Source organism: Lissotriton helveticus, chromosome 7 (assembly GCF_964261635.1).
Source record: "Lissotriton helveticus chromosome 7, aLisHel1.1, whole genome shotgun sequence".
NCBI classification, from domain to species: domain Eukaryota; kingdom Metazoa; phylum Chordata; class Amphibia; order Caudata; family Salamandridae; genus Lissotriton; species Lissotriton helveticus.
The window spans coordinates 1,620,495,276-1,620,516,846 of NC_136068.1; the positions used below are offsets into that span (position 1 = coordinate 1,620,495,276).

General features: G+C 44.8%; 1 protein-coding gene across 3 annotated transcripts in view; it reads left to right on the forward strand.

The window, feature by feature from the left end:
* SHANK1 (SH3 and multiple ankyrin repeat domains 1) overlaps window positions 1–21,571 on the forward strand; it is a 1,403,433-nt gene that overhangs the window by 1,062,971 nt on the left and 318,891 nt on the right. For all 3 annotated transcript variants that reach the window (XM_078655298.1, XM_078655300.1, XM_078655299.1), the window contains one exon: window positions 6,928–7,063. In XM_078655298.1, coding sequence (XP_078511424.1) covers window positions 6,928–7,063 — 136 coding nt within the window. The remainder of the gene's footprint in view (window positions 1–6,927; window positions 7,064–21,571) is intronic.

A 21,571-nucleotide genomic window follows, 5' to 3' on the forward strand; every position in this document is an offset into this window, starting at 1 on the left:
CAAGAAAAAGAATTAATCGAGATAGGTGAACAAGTCAAAGCCGAACAGTCAGACAGACAGAGGCATGCCCTTATTAAGGGTATGTATCCTCTTCTTGCCGAGGGCTTGCCAAAAGCGACCCCGGAGGCATCCAGTAATTTTCCGCCACCATTAGTTCCGACCAAGCTACGTCACAAGCCTACCGCAGCTGATATTTTTATTTCGTCCTATCTGGACGACACAGTCCCAGAATATGCAAATCCTGTCCGCACTCCGCCCGTCCCTGTAAACCAGGTAATTCCTGCTCCCCCAGATACCGGGGTGCCCTTAACAGCCCCCCCGGGTCAGCCCGCCATACAAGTCCAGCCCACGTTACAATTACCGACCCTGCCAGGACGAAAAGCATCAGTTGATGATTCTAGTTTAGTGGCCGCAGGAGGAAGTCTTCCTCAAACCCCGCCGCCACACAAGCGTTTATCAGCACTCGAATTACATGCTCAAGCATCACAGCGTACTCCTAAGAGTAATAAGTCTGTTGCAGAAATCAGGCAAACCCTTGGCGAATGTGTCTATGACCCAGTTCCAGGCGAATTTAATATGGTTTTATATTCCGTACGCGTAAGGAGGGTGACCGAGTATCTAGTCACCCTACCAAATATGAAAGAAGATCTAGACAGGATATATCGTTTCATCCGTACAGGGGATGACCCACAAAGTATTAGTGATGCCATGTCTCAAAGGAAAGCCGAGATTCAGCGCATGATATTAAAGTTCTTAATTAACTGTCTAATAAGAGAACAAGATTACCCGTCTAAAGACCCGGAAGAAATGAAAACTCTAACAAAGTGGAGTGATAATATAGCCGAAGGAAAGCACAATACCATTAGTGCCATGGAAAGTATGTACAAGAAAATTCGTAGAGAGATAATAAAGATACACGAACAGCGTAAAGCAGCACAAGTAAGCGAGAAAGAAAGTATCTCTGATCCTGAAGAGGAAGACGATGAGAATACTGCCAGAATAGCGTATGTAGGAAAACCTAGATTTCCAGATCGCCATTTACGTCCCCCCACCCTGCACCCCTGCATGTAGCTAACGCTCATCCCCAACTAGCAGTGTGCCTGTCTCCCCCAACCTACTCTACAGCTAACTAAAGTAGAAAATAGAGGAGGGCCCCCAAACAAGCCCGCCACCCCCCTCCTCCCCTGTCCCACCATTGCTACCCCTGTACATATCAATCCACCGAGATATCTTCTGAACTCAACAGGTCAGGAGATCCATTACGTACCCGCCCCAACTCCCGCAACAATTAACTACAATCTAAGCCCATTCAGTCACCATGTTGCACCAATTTATTGTTCATCCGCCTCTCCTCGGTCCTGGCTCTCTGCGTCTGGCATGTGGGTATTATCCAACCAATCCGCCACCACCTCAGGATTGTCAAAAAAACAGGCCTTTCCGTTTAGTTCCACCCGGAGGCGGGCATATTTTATTCCCTTCTCTCTCAGTCTCTTCTTCACCGACAAGATGACCTGACGTTGCTTTTGTACCGTTTGGGTAAAGTCCGGGAAGAAGGAGAGAGTCACATTTTCAAATCTCACCGGAGCCCCAGCTCGAGCCGCCTGGAGGATCACATCTCTGTCCCGAAAGTTCAGAACCCTTGCGATCATAGGACGGGGGGGCGTCCCCGGTCTGGGTCTACCCCCCGGGACTCTGTGAGCACGCTCAACCGTGAAGAAATTACTAAGACCTTTAGGTTTGAGGTGATTAAGAATAGGGTTTTCAACAAACAGGTCCGGTGTTTGGCCTTCCGACTTCTCTGGCACCCCCAGTATACGAACGTTGTTACGCCCTGCCCTTCCTTCATAATCATCCAGCTTGCGATCTGTGAGAACTCTTGAGGCCTTGAGATCACGCACCTCTTGTTGCATCAGGTTCACATCGTCTATTAGGCTGGCTTTCTTGAGTTCCAGTGTTTTGACCTTCTCACTTGCCTTTGTGAAGTCTGCTCTTATCAGCCCCACCTCAATTGTGACGGTGTCAAGTTTATTGTCCAGGGCCTCCATCTTCTGGCCCAGGGATGACTGAACTCCGGTGATAGCCGCCATGAGATCCGTCAGTGTTGGCTCATCCCTGGCAAGAGCGGTCTCTACCCCCCCGCTGGGGCCCTTTCCGATTCCACCGGAGACCCCTTAGGCAGAGTGTAGCGATCCAGTTTGTTGGATTGGATGTTTCTGGCACCCTTAGAGGACCGGGGCTGGGACTTATCCAGGTCGGTTTTTGTCGCCATCTCACTGTATTATCCCCTACGTCTCCTCTCCACACCTGTAGTCAAGGTTTTTGCTCCTCTGCCCACTTCCGATGTTCAACGACGGGCCGTCTCCCAACTTTGCCCCGCTCTCGCACACTCCTCAGCTCCCGGGGAAGTGTTTAGCTGTCCAGGGGCTCATCGTCTCCTTTAAAGTTTCCCCTCCAGTCCAAGTATCTGGCCGACACCGACGCAGTGGGTTCCCCCCACTGGCCAGGTCCTCCGCACCACTGAGCAAATACCTTGCTCTCTAGGATCTCCATAAAGTTTTGGCCGGCGTCACAGAAACTCCCCTGAGTAACTCCTTACCACACATGAGAATATGTCCAGCAACACCGCACACCTCTTCCAGGCCGCTACTACCGTCTCTCAGGTATCTCCCACACAGTGTGCGTTTCGAAGGGAACCCCGGTGACCAATTTCTGCTCCTGGCAACACAAGATGATTTAAGGGGTTCCCCCCCTCAGGTCAGCCTCGCCAAGATTCTCTTCTGTAAGGCCTTAGCACTCCCCCGTCACCTGTGTGCCTCCCCAGGCACCGCAGCCAGCACTTTTCTCCGGGCCGCACCTATCTCAGGATCCTCCAGGCCGGGCCACCGCGACGGCCAACGCGCGCTCCCCCAGGCTTGTTCCAGTTCTCCTTTAAGCTCAGGTCAAGCTCGATTTGTCCAGGGTGCATCACATCCAACACGCCAGCCGGACCCTTGCGGCCAGGTCGCAGTCCACACCAGGCGACCTCTGGAGCGGCTAACGTCTCCGGGCCCCCACTCAGAAAATCTCAGGCACTCCGGGCGCTTCCCTCAGTGCCCGTGCCCCTCCTTTACGGCTCCGCCACTGTGCCCAAGCTGTGAGGCCCGCCAAGTGCCTCGGGCCAATTGCTCCTTCCAACCGGATCGGGCCGGCTCTTCCCGGCCCATGGCATCCAATGTTTACTCACTGCTAGGCGGCCGCACCGTCACTCGAGGCACCCGGCTTCCAGGCTTGAACAGGCCTCAGTCTTTCCGACGGTGTATCTCCGCCGCCGGACCTCGGGGGCTGCTCGGAGCAACACTCACGCGTGTCGCTTCTGCTACCGGTTGCGGGAGTAGGGTTCAGGCCCAGGATGGATGGCACGATATTGTGGCAGGAGAGGGAGGTCAGCAGAGCCGAGTCCCTAAGCGGCCATCTTGGACGCCGGCTTGGCTCCTCTCCTGTAGTCATACTTTTTTAACTCTAATTGTCTATAGGTGGACTTATTTGAGAGGTGAGCTTTCTTTGCTTTCTTATTCCAATTTACGCTGAGTGTATTTCTGTGAATTCTGTGTACTATGTATGCATTGTCTCTATGGTCGGTCCACCCGTTTTTCCTCGGTGGCACGGAAAAAATGGGTGGAACCGACATCATCACGCCGACGTGGTCCTCTTACGGCTCCGGTGACGTCATGCAGAGCCACGTGCGAAGCCATGGCATTGTGACGACCTCGTCGGCGTGGAGAGCTGGGAAAAATTTCAGCGGAATGCTGGCGCAGGGGATATTCATAAGGTGAGGAATCCACAGGCAGATACTGTATCCACCAGGAAAAGCATTACCAAAGGTAAGTAACTTGTTTGTCTGTTGGTGTGGCTGTGGTTCTTGTTTAGGTCTGGCAGTCTGTCCAAACATGTAGTCTGTATGGTCTGAATATTTAGATGTGTGTCATTGTGCATACCTGTAGGAAGTTGTGCATGGTTGTGTGAGTAGGGATTTTTCTAGGTAGGTGTGTGGGTGCCTGATCGATTTTAGTGTTTACTATTTATTATTAATAATTCATGCTCCTAGTTAAGTGTCTTTCAATTAAAACATAGTGTATAAATTCAGAGGCAAAATTGCCTTTTTGAACTTTTTGTCTTATAGGTATAAATATATTTTCCCCCAAACAAAGCGCTGTAAATAAAAAATGCATATTTAGCATTGGTTTAGCTTTTAAAGTTCCACTACTCACTTTTTGTAGACATTGAATAATCATCAATACAACTTTAACAGCTAACAGGTAACACTTGGCATCTGACATCTTCTATCTTCTTGTTATCCTTGATCACGTTTCAAGTGGAAGAGAGCTGTGTTATATTAAGTAAAGTGGCACGAGAAACTTCAGTGCCTGCTTTAGCCACTGGTGCTCGCTTTTTCTATCTTAGATCCTTCGGGAGAGTGTACTCAAGAGCATTCTTAGGGCTTACTAGACTATTTCCTCTGAAAGGTCCACACCTACCTATGTCTCCATCTCCATGGCTTATTTCACAAAAGTCCACTTCATGAGCCATGACTGGCAAACATCAAAGTACCAGATGACGTGTGCTCAGTGTATCACATCACCCTATGATTATCTTTTGTTGTAGGTTGCAGGTGACTGAAACCTCCTATTTGTCTTCCATAGATCCCCATTTCAAATCAAAGGTAGCCAGTCTCCCTCTGTGCCTCTTTCCCGAGTGGAGTGCACTGTAGTTAAACTCCCGCAAGGGTTGTGCCTGGAAAAGAGGCTGAATCACTGCTTCATTCATAGCCTTTAAGGAACACAATAGGCTTAGTACTATGATAAGGCATTTAAGTTACAACAGAAAACTCAAATAAATCCTCACCTAAGAAATGGACCCAGGCAGATGTAATGTTTGTGACAGGATGACCATTTCGAACATCAGAACAGACTTCCTAGTCATTTTCATGCTGAAAAATGTTCAATAGTTAGAATTTCATGTGATGCCTAAAATCTAATTGTCAGTAGCAGTACTGAGCATGGAGTAAGTCCTCATCTGGTTGTTTAACAATGTGGAACACAAACACTGTTCATGATCTTTGTTTGATAGTTTTGTCATAAGAACTCAGTGTGCGTGCTTTGACCCAGCTGTGGCTGGAGTACTGAGACCATGTCATCAGAATCAAGATGAATCTGTGGTGGTGGATCTGGGATCTTCAGTGGTTTCTGGTCTCCCCAGAATTCAAGCAGCACCATTGGTCAGTGTTTTTAATTGCACAATCTAATGCATGTGAGTCCACACGTTCTTGATTCTGAGGTCTACACATGGGTGACATGTGGGGAAGCTCGATAATGTTCAGCACCCTTGTTACCTTGATGGCCACCAATTGTACCTGATCTGCCTAAACAGCTGAGCATCCAACTCCCACTTTTGCAAAAATCCCATGTGGTCTGGCCCTTGTTAACTAGAGGTGATTGCCCAAATTACTAAAGGTGATGATTAGAGATTTTTTTTATTGGGATAGCAGGGTAGAAAAACATCTTGCCTTTGTTGCACTGTGTATTTCATATTTCAGGGCCAGCATTAGGCTCTCTTATAATATCTTTTGCCAGGAAACTAGGACACAGAGATTCATTTTAATGATCCAAAATTGTATTCCAACAGAGTAAAACAGTTTCTGTGCATAGCAAACATTTAACATTTAGGCAATTGAAAGCCCTTCCCACGAGTCTAGGGAAGGTGACTTACGTTTCCTCCAGCCAGTATTCCGTAGTAGGTGGTAGCAACTTCCTGAATGCTATAAAATGTACGTTTAAGCCAAAAAAATAATGTATCTTCCCAAAAACCTCTACGATCAACTTAATGTAGTCATACATGTCCAATAATATTGAGATGTGAGCGATACAGGCTTGACTTTATCAGCTCTGGATTTTTTACCTTTTCAGTATGCTATACCCTTTCGACCCGACATTAGCAGAACTGTAAAACGAAGCAGGCTTGCATATCCAGTGCACACATTTTTATTCCGTCAGCATGTTTTGACCATGGGCCAAAAAAAAACCAACAATTTAGACAAAGTCTGAAGCCATGGATACACATGAGTTTTGATTTCTTGTAAAGTTTCTGTAACTGTGTGGAAGTCCATTTTTGATGTTCTTGGTGGCTTTTGAGAATTCCATTTAGTGTTGTTGGAAAGCCTCACCTTTGTTCTCTACATTAGGGCCTGTTTTGAGGTCAGAGATAACTCTGTCTCAGAGGGTAAACATGTCTGTGACCAGAGGGAATGGCGAATCTAAGGGCAAGAGGAACGACAATACGAACACCCTATTTCTGAAGATGGTTAAGTTGTCAAAAGTGGATGTCCTCTCATTTTTTTCTTTTAAACATTTTATTGGGTTTTCGACATTTTAGTGTTGGTACAAACATTTGCCACATGAATCTGCAAGCAATACACAAGAGATACAATAGTAAATCTGGCGCATTTCATGGCTCATAAACATTATACAGCAAGCATCGGGGAATAATCAATGGTATGCTTAGGAACTGGAAGCTACCCCTGTGGAAGGTGGTACCTCATGTTATCAAACCAAGAAGAAGAATTTCAAAATGGTAAATTGGGGAGCAAATACTGGGATGGATGATGAGGGGTAGGGCGGGTGTATGTTGATTTTGCAAAGGTGATGAGAAATGCAGGCTCTGGTAAAGGAAAGCGCACTATGTCATTGCAGTGAACTAAACAGTGGTAGAAGCACTTATGAGTTTGGGAAGGGAGGTTCTTATAGAGGAGATATATCACTCCCAAATGGATGTCCTCCCATTGAGACGAGAAAGAGTCAGGTGGGTATTTCTGAAAGAAATGTTCATGATGTTTGGAAGAAAAAGTACTACAACAGCACAGCATGCCTCAGCATCAATGCTCTTCCTTTCTAGGTAAACGGGCAGAATGTGGTGAAGGTGGGACATCGACAGGTGGTGAACATGATCCGACAGGGTGGAAACAACCTTATGGTCAAAGTTGTCATGGTGACCAGAAACCCAGAAATGGAAGAGGCCATGAGGAAAAAAGGTAAGGTATTCTGCTTCACTTGTGTTTTTGTTTGATGACAGTCTCTCTGAAAGGGGACATAGGTTCGCCTTCCTCACACACCTGGGGCCATCAGAAAAAAGATGTATCTTTAGAAAGCCATTGAGAATCCCAAAGATGTCAAAACGGCACAGTTAAACACGGAGGAGAAAACGCCTAACCTTTGTAAGTTAGAAGAGAAAGGAAGTTAGTGAAAGAAGGAAGTACACAGTTTGCATTTTGAACACAAAGTGAGTTGAAGGAATGCATTTGAAAAATAGGATTGTTTATCAGTGCTTTCTTCAAATTTACACACAACAACGTAGCAATGATAGGCTTCAGACAAGGCGCATGTGGAGTATTAGCCAGTTAGCCCTGCTTTACAGAGCATGGGTTATATATGGCTGCGGAGCCTGGTGAGATGCCTTATAGGGTACTAAAGACAGAAAAACGTCAGGAAGTACACCTGTGGTGCCGCTCTACAAATGTGAGGGCAGGGAGGAGGATGCCAACAGGTTAGTTTGTGTGGCACCAGTGGAAACAGCCAATAAAGAAGCAGTATCTATGTACTTTGAGAAGAACACTTTACATGATCTAGAGGACCTTAGTTCTGTCCAATATTTATTTCTAGGTATGGTTGCCATCCAGCTTAATTTTTATTATTAGGACACCATGTTTCTAGACTTTCATTTGACCTCCTAATGTGTGCTAGGAGAAGGCGCGATTGAATATGTTGGACTGATCTATCTGAGAACGATGTTTTGTACAAGAAGTAACCAGGACTAGAAACATAGTCTTGACAAAATGGAGCTAGTTGGCAATACCAGTATGTGGGCCTTCAGTTTTAATAAAACCAGCTTTGTGGCCGGGCACCTGTGACTGAGGCTGTCACTATCTTTGACACTGGGGCTTTGACTTGGTGCTGGTGTCTGATGCTGTCAGTTAGACAGTGGGTTCTGCGTTGCTGTAGGGTGTCTGAGGCTGTCAGCTTTTATGAAAAGAGGGTTCTGGTCTACTGTCAGTGACTGGGGCTGATAGCTTCTCTGAAAATTGTTTTCTGGCCAGCAGCTGGTGTCTGGTGAGCACAGTTTAGATGACAGTAGAATTCTGTCAACTGCTGGTTGTGGGCAGGAATAAAGCATGTTCAAGGCATGTGTGCTGTAGATACACATGCTTTGTATGCTCCTGCAATCTAGTGTTGGGTTCGGATGTTTGCAAGTTGTTTTTCTTCGAAGAAGTCTTTTTGTGTCACAAGGTAAGGTGACTCCTCCTTTAAGTGATAGTGCACATGGGTATCAGCTCCATTGTTAGAATGTTTTCTTTCTGCCATCAGGTTTGGATGTGTATTGCGGCGTTCCAGTTTGAGACCGTTTTTCGGGATCCCTTCAGTGCACAATCCACTCTACCCTTGTCCATAATATTTTACACACATTTTGCTATCCCTCGCATGTGGGTAGTCGAAAAACTTTCCTTAATCGGTTTGGAACACTCCAACTGGGGACTTCGTGCCTAGCCCTTTCCACTAATCTTCCACTCGACAACAGATGCATCGATTAATACGCTGATGGAATGGACTCCGTTTCAGTTCTGCCCTCAGTGCCGCTTTCAGCACCAGTATTCCGACCTAAACTAGGCCAGTAATCTGTGTATCTTCCCAAAGCACAGAGAAGATAGTGATACCTGTCGGTCGTTTCGATCCAAGAAGACCTTGCGTGACCGTCTGGCTCGACTAAAAGAGATGCAGAGGCAGAGCATTGCAGACACTCCCGATATCTTTTGAGAACAAGATAATAAACAGGAAGAAATGGAAGCGTCAGCAGCTGAAGAGGGAGAGACTTTCTCTGGTCAAGACTCCGATTCCAAACTCAAAATTGAACTGGAGTTCTACAATATTTCAGTTGGTCAAGATGCCGTGAGTACCCAAACCCCTTTTCCCATACAAAAACCTGCTTCAACCACACATAAGGATTCCGGGCCACCACTGCTGTCTGACCATGGTAGGCACCGAGATTCTGCTTAAAATGCTCCGCCCTCCTGCTCGAAACCGAAAGCACAACCAAAGCCTTCCTACTTTATGTCGAGACGAGACTCCACCTTTGCCCTGAAACCTTTGGTTCTGAAGGACAAAAAAGAGAGGCCTGGTTAAGCTCCAAAGATTTCGGCACCGAAACATAAATCTGCTCATACAACGCTTTCAGAGCAAATCCTTGAAACAATGCAAGAAAGACTGGATCCTAAACAGAAAAAAAACTATATTCATCCAGAGACTAGGCACATCATAACAAAACCTGCGCTCCACCATCCTCCAAAAGGAAGACTTTTCTAGAGGACAATGCATATACAATTCCCTTAAAAAGAAAAAGGGCATTGCTGCCAGATCATTCCTCCCTATTCCTCATTCCCCTCCACCACCATTTTCACCTGTACCATTTATACCTTATTCACCAGAAAACCCTGTGAACATTACACTTCAGGGTTTCCCTCACACAGACACTGATGCTGATGTAGGGGATGACACCTATGCAGCACCACTAGATCCATGGCATGACTACAATGTAGAACGTCCAGGAGACACAGATCCTGATCTCTACCCTGCAGAACCCTCACTTCCTGAGGACAGCACCTCAAATCGGGAATAAATAGCCAGGGGAACTGCATACCATGGGGTCACCTTATATAGAGAAGCCGTAGAAGAAGACTTTCAATTTGAAACATTGGGGGCTACACATAAAACTTCACATTTTCTCCTAATGTTAAAAGGCATGATGCGTCATACAGAGGATATTACTCAGGACCCTGCACAAGCACGCATTGTAACACCTAGAGCTGACAAAAAATACAATCACCCTACCTTCTTACCCAATTTTTATTAGAGGTCTGCCTACACCAATTTTTCAGTAGTGTCTAATGCTCATAAAAGAGCAAATTCATAAAAATTTGCTGATGCACCACCTCCAGACAATGAATCTATATTGATAGATGCCATAGTAGCTGCACAATAGGCCAATCACTGGACAGGTATGATGGAGCCCACTGGGAAGAAATAGAAGAATTAATCCAATACCTCCCAGAAGTGCACAGGAAAAAAGGACAAGAATTAATGCAGAAGGGGAAATAAACCTCCAACTCGTCCATCAGGTGTGCCCTATATTCTGCTGATACTGCAGCCAGAGGAGTTAACACCAGCATTCTCCTCAGAAGACATGCATGGCTTCGTATCTCTGGTTTTAAACCAGAAGTACAACAAACAATATTAAATGCTCCTTTTGATAACGAACATCTTTTCGCATCACAAGTGGACGAAACAATAGAGTAGATGAAAAAGGATACTGAAGTGACTTAATCTATGGGAGCACTTCAGACACCCTCTAATAGAAGTTCCTTTCATCGCTCATTCTACAGGGGAGGTTTAAAAACTGCCTCCACAGATGCCTCTGCATCTTCATACAGACCCCAAACTCAATCCCCCCCCTCTACAGGATTTTACAGCAGTGGCTATAGAGGCAACATCTCTAAGGTAGAGGTAGAGGCACACCAACTCGTACCTCCTCATCTCCCAACAAGCAGTGACTCCATAACAATTTTCCCCAACTATTTCACACCAGTCAGAGGACGTCTGCAACAGTTTCTTCCCACTTGGTCAGCAATAACATCAGATAAGTGGGTGTTGGACATTACCCGGCATGGTTATTGCCTGGAGCTCACCAGCAATTCTCCCAATATCCCACCACGCACTCACAGACTCTCTCTAGAGTACCAGCAACTGCTTAAACAGGACGTACATGCCCTTTTAACAAAAAGAGCTATAGAACCAGTTCAATACAACATGAAGGGTCATGGGTATATTCTCTTTATTTCCTAATTCTAAAAAGAACGGTTCTCTATGACAAATTTCAGATCTCAGGCCTTTAAACCTACACATATTATCATAACACTTCCACATGGTCACACTTCAACAACTGCTTCCACTCCTCCAGAAAGGTGACTTTATATCTGATAGAGACTACTAGCCGCAGATTCCCTCACGTAGAATTTTTCCCAGGCGTGAGACTGGATTCGGAAACTTTTTTGCCCCCGTATCCCTGCGCGCCGGGGACGGGGCAACATCAGGCGACTCCGCCCAGGCGTCTTCCGTGGACATGACGTCAGCGAGGTCACATAAGACCCGCCCTGGCGCACCTACGTCAATTTTTTTCCTTTTCCGCGTGCAACACGGATCCTTCCTAAGGGCCTGTTTCGGGCTCCTTTTTTCTCCATCCTTTTGGTGGAACAGTGTGCAAATGCCTTCGGGCTTCAAAACTTGTACGTTTTGTGGGCGTCTTATGTCGGTGACGGACCCGCACCTCATTTGTATGTGATGTTTGGGGGAGGATCACAGCACTATTGACTGCGAGGCCTGTCAACAGTTGAAGCCGAAGTTGCGGCCGGAGTTCTGCATGAAACTTCTTTCGGCGCGTCTCTCCAGGTCGACGTCCTCTCCTCGGTCTGCTTCAGCGCATGGCTTCAGGTTCGGGCGTGGTTGTTTTCCTTGCCCTTCTCTGATGTCACGTGAGCGTCACTCCCCTTGGCTGTCGGAGTTTGTCCCCTGGGGCTGGTTTCCGGTCTACCCGAGGCGTGGACTCTCCAAGATTGATGCGACCCCGCGTGTCGTCCTATCCACCTTTCCCCGGTGTGGGGGCGTCGAGAGTCCAAATGGAGACATACGCGGCGGCTTTGCAGGCCTTTCTGGCATCTCCCTCTCCTTCCCATTCTGGGCCGTCGGCAGACCTCTCACCTTGCAGGGGTCGTGCCGCGGATTTGTCTTCGGATGCTCCTTCTTCTCCAGAGGCAGCCTGTTTTTTGGTGTCTTTCTCTCCGGAGACGGGCCGCCGTGTGGTGTTTTTCACCGGCGTTGAAGGGCAGCTCTCCACCCTTCCTGAGGCAGAGGTGTTCGTCTGAAGAGCGGCAGGTCCCTCTTCGTCGGCTCATTCTGACTTCCAGGTCTGGCATTTGCCCGCCCCGCTTGGCCTCGAGGACGGCCGCCTTAGTTTGCAGCCGTCGCCCACGGAGGAGCTGCTTTCCCCGCCGCGGGGCCCTACAGAGGCGGGTGCGGCCTTCGCTCACGCGGTGTCCACGGCTGTGGGCATCCTGCGTATGGGTGACCCGGTGGCTCACTTTCCAACGGACCATCTACTGGAGGTCCTCCACCAGGGCTCTGGGAGGAGGGAACTATTGCTTCTATTTGAAGGTTCACTCCTTTCTTCATTGACGGGGGCTTGGAGTCGTCCTGCCTCAGGGGATCCGGTGCCTCAGCATCTTCTGCACTGGCATCTCCTGGTGCCTTCTGCTTGATTGGGCTGCTTGTGAAGCCTTTTGCGGGGGTGTTTTTTTCCCTGTGGCTCTTTTGTTTTTTCCTACGCTGCAGAAGTTCTGCCACAAAGGGTTCCCAAGTTTGGGGCTTATTGTACCCTTGGTCATATGGCTTGCGCTCTGCTGAAGGGTCGCCTTTGGGTGCCTGTTCTCCTTGGCGGTTGTGTAGGTTGCTTTTGCTCCTTGAGGTCATGTGTGCGGCCACTCGTAGTGGTGGCCCGGGCATCTCCTCCTTTCCCCGCTCCTGTCCTGAGGTCTGGGACGCTTCTGTTTTCTCCCTTGCCAGGCGTTGCCTACTCGGCCTTCCTGGGGCCTCGGCTGTTCTTCTTCCGCTTTCCTGTTTTCTTCTTGAGCGGACGTTATGTTGCCTTGTGGGGGAGTGGGATGCTTCAGCCTCTCCGCCCTTGCCTTTGGTTCCTCTGCTGTGCGTGCACGAGCCTCTTCAGCCTTCTTTCCTTCCTACATTCCCTTGAGGTCAGTGGGGTTCTGCTTGTGGGGGTTCCCCTTGCCTGGCGTGGAGAAGGTTCTTCCTGGTACCCAGATCTGGTCCCCTGTGGGGCTCTCTGTTCTGTATTGGCTGGTGGGGGTCTTTTCGCAGACCCTCCTTCCCAGGGGGTATTGCTAGGATATCTATTATACGTGAAGGAATCTGCGGCTAGTAGTCTCTATCATATGTTCGAGTTACTTACCTTCGGTAACGATGTATCGATTAATTGATAATTATGTTAATTTTATTAATTTATTTTCCGTAGCGGGTTGTGGGTTTATAGGGGAGTAGGGTGGGAAGTAATTTAATTGTAATTAAGTAAATCATTTTAATGTATTTATTGGTATTGATTTTTAATTTATTGTTAATGAATTGTTAACTGGTAATTAATTTGTATTATTAGGTCATTAATTCTAATATATAATATTTATTTGTATTTTTTATTGATTAATTATTACATTATATTACATTTGGTAATTAATTTTTAATTGGTATTGCTATTTAATTTGTTTTTATTAATATATTAAATCTTTACTTTCCCTACTCTTAAACTCACTAGAGTGGGAATAGTAATTTTTACCCATAGGCTATCCAACACTTTCCCTACTGTTGCACTCTCTGGAGTGGGAATAGTAATTTTTACCCCTACGCTATCCAATGCTTTCCCTACTGTTGCACTCTCTGGAGTTGGAATAGTATTTTTTACCCCTACCCTATCCAACGCTTTCCCTACTGTTGCACTCTCTGGAGTGGGAATAGTAATTTTTACCCCTACGCTATCCAACGCTTTTGCTACTGTTGCACTCTCTGGAGTGGGAATAGTAATTGTTACCCCTACTCTATCCAACGCTTTAACTACTGTTGCACCCTCTTGAGTGGGAATAGTAATTTTTACCCTCCTGCTATCCAAGGCTTTCCCTACTGTTGCACTCACTGGAGTGGGAATAGTAATTTTTACCCCTACGCTATTCAACGCTTTCCCTACTGTTGTACTCTTCTGGAGTGGGAATAGTAATGTTAACCCCTACGCTATCCAACGCTTTCCCTACTGTTGCACTCTCCGGAGTGGGAATAGTAATTTTTACCCCTACGCTATCCAACGCTTTCCCTACTGTTGCACTCTCTGGAGTGGGAATAGTAATTTTTACCCCTACGCTATCCAACGCTTCCCTACTGTTGCACTCACTGGAGTGGGATTAGTCATTTTTACCCCTACGCTATCCAACGCTTTCCCTACTGTTGCACTCACTAAATTTGTATTATTTTTTCTAACTTAAATTAATTATTTAATAATTGTAAGGTTATTTAAGTATGTTTAAGTATGTTTTAGTTAATTATATTTATTATTTCATTAATTTTAAATTACTTTTAAGACATTTAAAAAAAAATGATATTTTGACTAACTATATTTTTTAAAACGGTATTTTTGATTCGATATTTTTGTACTTACCTGTTTGTAGATAGGAATTCGATATTTTTGTATTCTATATTTTTGTATTCGATATTATTTCAGTGATCCCTAAATAATACTAGTTCTTCTGCCAACCTTAAACAATTCACAGTCCCACTTCGGATGAAGACTCAAAGTTAATTATTTCCACTTAGTCAGGATCACCATTTGACCCATGCCCTCCTTCTGTATTAAAACAAATTTCAGTTCCAATCGCAACACCTTTACCAGACATCTTTAATGAGATGTTCAGCACAGGTATCTTTCCTGATCTTTGGAAAAGGGCTTCTTCCTACCACTCTTAAAGAAAACAAACATAGATAATCCAGCCAATTCAACTCATCTCCAGGTTACCTTTTCCGGCCCTACTTGTGGAAAAACTGATAAACACACAATTATCAAAGTTTATTCAGGATAATCATCTGTTGGATCCTTCTCAGTTCAGCTTTAGGGCCGAACATAGTACAGAGACGGCAGCCTTTGATACGGTTGACCATGTCACTCTTTTTTCAACCGTCTCAGTAAATTGGGCATTGCCGACAAAGCCTTGGCTCTACTCCAATAATTTCTGACTAACAGAAATCATTCAGTTATGTTGGAGAACTTTTCTTCTGATTTCTTTTCACTCCCATGTGGGGTCCCACAGAGATCTTCTTTGAGTCCTCTGCTTTTTAATGTTTATGTTTCGGAACTAGCCCCTCTGATTAGATCTTTTGGTTTTTCCCCTATGTCTTATGCAGACGACAACCAAATTGTGGTGGCAGCCTCGAACAACAAAGAAGCAACTACTTCTCAGTTTCATAACTGTATGAGAGCAGTCAGTGGCTGGATCGAAAAGCATTGTCTCAAGCTAAATGCTGAGAAAACCGAGATGATACTCTTTGGGACTAACCCTTCTTTTTGGAACCCGACATGCTGGCCAACAGAGATGGAGCTCTCCCCACTCCTGTACAATAAGCAAGAAATTTGGGCATAATAATAGACGACAAACTAAGCTTTAATGAACACATTAGCTCAGTTGTTTCGGCCTGTTTTAATACCCTAAGGATTATCAGAAAGATTCTTTCTTTTATCCCTTTAACCACCAGAAAACAGTTGTCTCTTCATTAATTTTATCGAAATTGGACTACTGCAATGGTCTTTTTGCCAAAGTTCAAAAACAACATGTGAAAAAGCTTCAGAGTGTGCAGAATGCGGCAGCCAGGCTTGTCTTCAACCTGCCTAAATTCCACCCAGTTTCATCGGCCATTAAGGAACTGCATTGGCTGACTGTACCTAACCATATCAAATTTAAGGCATTATGCCTTATTTACAAAGCCTTGCACGATTTAGGTCCCTGTTACTTAAAAAAATCTCTCTCATGGTATGTTACAAATAGAGAACTTCAATCCAAAAATACCTTGACATTGCCTTGTCCCAGGTTTAAGAGATTAAAATGAGGAGGCAGTTGTTTTACCACCGAAGCCCCTGTCCTGTGGAATAGTTTACCTATAAACATCAAGGCAGCTCCAATATTGCTGGGTTTCAGGAAGCTAATAAAAACCTGGCTTTTCAATTTTTAGGTGCCTAGTTATTTCTAAGCACCTAATGCCCTCACCTGATTGCCATTCAACTAGCGCCAAGACACCCAAGGGTATTTGAGCGCTTTAGAAACCTTTTAACATAACATAACTAATATTTTAAGCTCTGATGCTCTCTGACCACCTTGATTGACCGCAATTATCACATCCAGGGTATCTCACTCTTAAACTCCTATTTCCTAAAGTGCTTTTGAATTATTTTCTAAAGTGCTAGTGCTCATCTCCATACTCGTAGTTCTATGATTGAAAAAAATAATTTAGTTTAAAATTCTGAAATATCATATGTTGCTCCTATAGATAAAAAATGTTTCGCGAGAATTCTACAGATTTCTTCATCAATACACTCACATAAACAATTCCTCGTCCAGATTAAAACCATTTGGTTCTTTAGCATCTAGTTCAAGGATAGAAAATGTTTCTCGTTTTCTCAGTTCTCTCTCCCTGTCCCCTCTTCTCCTTTTCTTGGGCACTTGCGCTAGGCAGCTATACACCATAGATGTAGGTTCACTATGATTTTCTTTTTCATAGTGCCTTGCTATTGGATAGCTTCTATCTTTGTTGATGATGGCCCTCCTATGCTGCAATATTCTCTTGTGAACTGGTAGAGTGGTGCTGCCTACATATAGTTTTCTACATGGGCACCTTAGAATGTATAATACAAAACTCGATTTGCACGACAAAACTCCTCTGATTTTTATGGTTTTGTTAAAAGTTGTTTATAAAGATGAGAGGTTTTCCCCATGCTGTCAAGCTTTACACTTTGTACATTTAAAAATTCCTTCTTCCTGCCTAAGCCACATTTGCTGTGGGGCTGTCCCTCAATATTCACTTTTCACCAAGTAGTCTTTCAGGGACATTGATTTTCTAATTTGTGGTCTTTTTTTCACTTCTTGCCCCAAAATTGGATCTTCTACAATAAAGTGCCAGTGCTTATTTAAAACTTTTCTCATCTCATCGTGCCTCATGTTTTATGTTGGTATAAATCTGCATGTGCTACTTTGGCTTTTCTTTCTCTTTCTTTAGGTTGTTGTAGAGAGTTGGAACAGCACCTCTTCTCTGTTTAAATCTCTTGCTTTTTTAGATGTTGTTTCCAAACTATTAATCGAATACCCCTTTTCATAAATCGTTGTCTCATATCCTGTTTTATTTTATTGTACTCTTGAAGGGTGTGACACGCTCTTCTAGCTCTGGAGAATTCCCCAAAGGGGATACTCCTGATAAGGGGCAATGGTTGGGCACTCCCTGCATGTAACAAAGTGTTTCCTGCGGTAGGCTTTCTAAAAACTGTACTCTCAAGTTTACCCCCTTCCACACACACCCTAATATCTAAAAATTCTATAGTTTGTTTGCTTCGTTCCCCCACAAATTTCAAATTCAGTACATTACATTATTATTTAATTTATTGATGAATTGATCTACCTCTGCCTCCGTGCCCTGCCACAGCACGAAGACATCATCAATAAATCTAGACCAAATTAGAATCTTCTCTGACCAATGTTCCAACTGTTGGCCCGAGCACCTGCTCCTCTCACCAGCCCAGATGTAAATTAGCATAACTGGGGCGAAACAGGTGCCCATGGCGGTTCCTAAATGCATGTTAAACCAACAACTAAGGTCTAGTCCTGTAAAACATACATCAACATATATATATATATATATATATATATATATATATATATATATATATATATACGCACACACACACACATATATATATATATAATGCCTAAATACCACATTTGGATAAAGTATGCCAATATTGCATTGTATTTTATCATTTGAAAATAATACAACGGTTGGCCCGAGCACCTGCTCCTCTCACCATCCCAGATGTAAATTGGCATAACTGGGGGCGAAGCAGGTACCCATGGCGGTTCATAAATGCATGGTAAACCAGCAACTAAGGCCTTGTCCTGTAAAACATGCATCACTATATATATATATATATATATATATATATATATATTACCTACTGGCGGTCGCCAGTTGGTAGTTATAGTTAGGACCTAGTTTCCATAGGAAATCCGCACCATTCTATTGGGAATAACTGGCGCCGGTGGACAAATCTTCACGAATTTCTCAAAGAAGATGGCCCGCTCCGCTCTGCTCCTTCCCTGAAAGTTTGGGGGGGATTCGTCAAGCGGGGGCCGAGATATTTGGGGGGTCCCAAAACGTGTTTTCCCCATGTTAATTTCCATAGGGCGGTTGGACTCACTTTTAGCCCGAACAGCTGAATGGATTTCCACCAAACTTGGCAAAATTGTAGGGACTGGTAGCCCGATGTGCCTTTGCTATGTCTCAAGATATGTACTCCAGTGGATTTTGAGTAATTTAGGTTCAAAAATATATATATATCTATAAGCGTGCCCCGGTACGCGCACCGGGGCGCGTACCAGCGCGCTACGCGAGTACGCGAGCGGAAAGCTGATTGGCTCTCGGGTGTCTGTCAACATTCCAAACAGTCCGGAGTGGCCGCCATCTTGTGTCTCGGTGGGATCGAGACACAAGAGGTGGCAAAAACAAAGGGGGAAATGACCAAAAGGGGGCAGGGTAGACCCCCCCTGGCCCCATAGGTTTGATGTGGGGGCCGGGGAGCGTACCGGGGAGCGTACCATGGGGAAAAAAGTATGACAGAGTTTTTAAAAAATGTAGCATTTTTTTATAAATTAGAGCTAGTTCTAAAAAGAACTGTTTTTTTTATTCTTTTTGTTGTTTTATATTTTTTTGGGTTTTTTGAACATTTTTTACTTTTTTTGGCTTTTATGAAGAATTTTATATTTTTTTTGTATTTTTTATGGGGACAAACAAAAAACAGGGAATTGTAAACGGCTCAACTGGAGCAAAAAAAACCAGGAAAAAATTAAGGCTTCTTTGGGCACTTGTGGTTGTCACCAGCAAGGTTAATGAGATTAATACTTTGCTCACCATAGGTAATTGTTTTTCCACAAAATATACAAACGATTTTGTATCCACCAAACTTGGTTTGTATGTTTGGGACCATCTCCCTTGCCTCTGGACCCGATGGAGTGGGTTCTTTGCTTGTTGAGGTTCTGGAAGACGATTGGGGAAGGTTTCTGCACAGTTCTCTCACCTCTGCTGCAGAATAGTTATTGGGGTGCAATCGTTGCATGTGGCGAATCATTGTGTGATTCCCAAATAAATATTTTTTGGCAGGGTTCCCCTGGATAGTACAGCGCCACAGATGAGACAGGTCACCTTTGCAGTGTTTACCTTCTTTGCACCCCTTGGGATTTTAAAAAACTCCCATATAAAGTGCTCCTTAGGTTTATATGGGGGATTGTCTTCAGGCAGGAACTGCCTTCTCTCATCCTCCTCCTCCTCCTCCTCCTCTTCTTGTTCACCACCAATGTGATGTTGTGGTGGTGGTGGTGGTGGTGGTGGTGCAGATGCTCCAGCTGCTGCTGCTACTGTAGCCATTTCTCTATCAATAGAAGCAGGTCTTCCTCACTCAAAGAACAAAGTGAGAATGAGGAAAAAAAGGTGGGGGGTTTCATCATTTGGAAAACAAAACTATTCTGAACCCATGAAAAGTGTTATTTTCAGGTCACATGACCCGGGCTTTCATCATTTGGAAACCAAAACTGTTCTGAACCAATGAAAAGTGTTATTTTCAGGTCACATGACCCGACGCGCCTACGCTACGCGCCCGCGGGCGCGTAGCGTAAGCGGGTCGGGTCGCGCCCGGCGGCACTTACGTTGCGCGATCGTATGCGCTCGGGCGCTTCTGGGTGCGCTTACGCCGTGCGTCATAAGACGCATCACGCGACTACGCGATACGTCATGATGATGTTTTCGTTCGCGCCAATGGCGCTAACGGGACGCTCACCGGTATGCGCACCGGGGCGCGCCATAACACTGCGCTTACCCGTGCGTTCACCGGTACGCGCACCGGGAGCGCACCAAGGCAAAACATTTTTTTTAAAAAGGGAAAAATATACATAAAAAAATAGTATTACATAAATATACAATATAGGATTTATTATAAAAAATATTATATTTCATAGCTATAGAAATTAGCTATTAAAAAACCTATGAAATTCACTGAAAAAAACATAGGTTTGAGGCCCTATATATAGTTAGGAATTAGCATTTACAAAACCTATGAAATTCACTGAAAAAACCATAGGTTTCACACCAGTTATAGTTAGGAATTAGCATTTAAAAAACCTATGAAATTCACTGAAAAAACCATAGGTTTCACACCAGTTATAGTTAGGAATTAGCATTTAAAAAACCTATTAAATTCACTGAAAAACCATAGGTTTCACACCAGTTATAGTTAGCTGGAAGTTTTACTCGCATAAAACCACGTTATAGTTAGTTGGACTCACTATAACTTGCGCGTGCAATGCACTGCTGATGACGTCACATATTACATCACTCATGACATGGTCAGTGACATCACTCATGACATCACTGATATATATATATATGAACAAATTCTCGCCAGACGCCAACGGCGCCACCAACTTTCCTGCCGGTAAAGAATGACGAAGAGTAGAAACCCAATCTGGTGCCAAACAAAGGTGCTTTATTCGTGCCTTTCAACGCCCAGCATGTCCGCCATTATATATATTTGGTATTTAGGCATATATATTATGCCTTAATACCAAATTTGGATAAATTATGCCAATATTGCATTGTATTTTATCATTTAAAATAATACATATATTGCAACATTTCCAAGACTTAGAGAAATGTACTTCATGCCCCACAGGTGACAGTTAGGTCAGTTCTTTTTTCCGTCTCCTTCTGTGAGAATCCTGAAGCATTGAGATCGTCAGTTAGTGGATTTCTCTCACTAATTGATTTTGTGAACTTTAATTTTTTTACTTCATTCGACGTCTTTTTGTACTAGCAGTACTATTCCACCATCACTTTCCTGCTATTTTTTTGGGCAGAAATGCCAGCCTTGTTTAATAAGTGTCCCTCTTGTGGGAAGAAAATGGCTAAATGCGACCCACACTCGCTCTGTATTATGTGCTTACCATCTTCACACAGACCTGACATGTGCTACTACTGCCACCAATTCTCCAGAAGAACCCTTCTCGAAAGGGAGAAGATCAAATGCCATGCAGGAGAGAGGAAAGGAATCTACAAGTAGCCTGGAAAGACATCCTTCTAAAGAGCCCTCCTCTCAACTAAGGTCTGAGCATAAGAAAAAGGGGGTGAAAAAGAAGACATCGGTCGGATTTGCCATCGGGGAAAAGATCGATGTCGAAAATACCCCTATTCTCACTGTAAGTCGTCGCCAGGAAGACAATTATCACAGTCGATGCCAAAAGACCTACAGCCGTCGAAGCAGACGTCGCCAGGCATGGCAAGTAAGTCTAAATCTAGGTATGCGTAAGCTTCTCAGCGGCCGACGTCAACCCTCCCTTGTCAACGGTCCAGGTCCGCTTCACCTACGATGGCGGAGTGTAGACACTCAACTTTGAAGGCACATCACCGACATGGGCGTTCGCCATTGAAGTCCCCAGTGCCGACGTCAAGAACACCACTGACGTCGAGGACACCTCAGAGGTCGAAGACGCCACTGACGTTGAAGGCACGGATGCCGAAGGCTCCGTCGTCGAAGACGCCGCCATCGGCAAGTCTTGTTCACAGATGCTTGGCTGCATCAT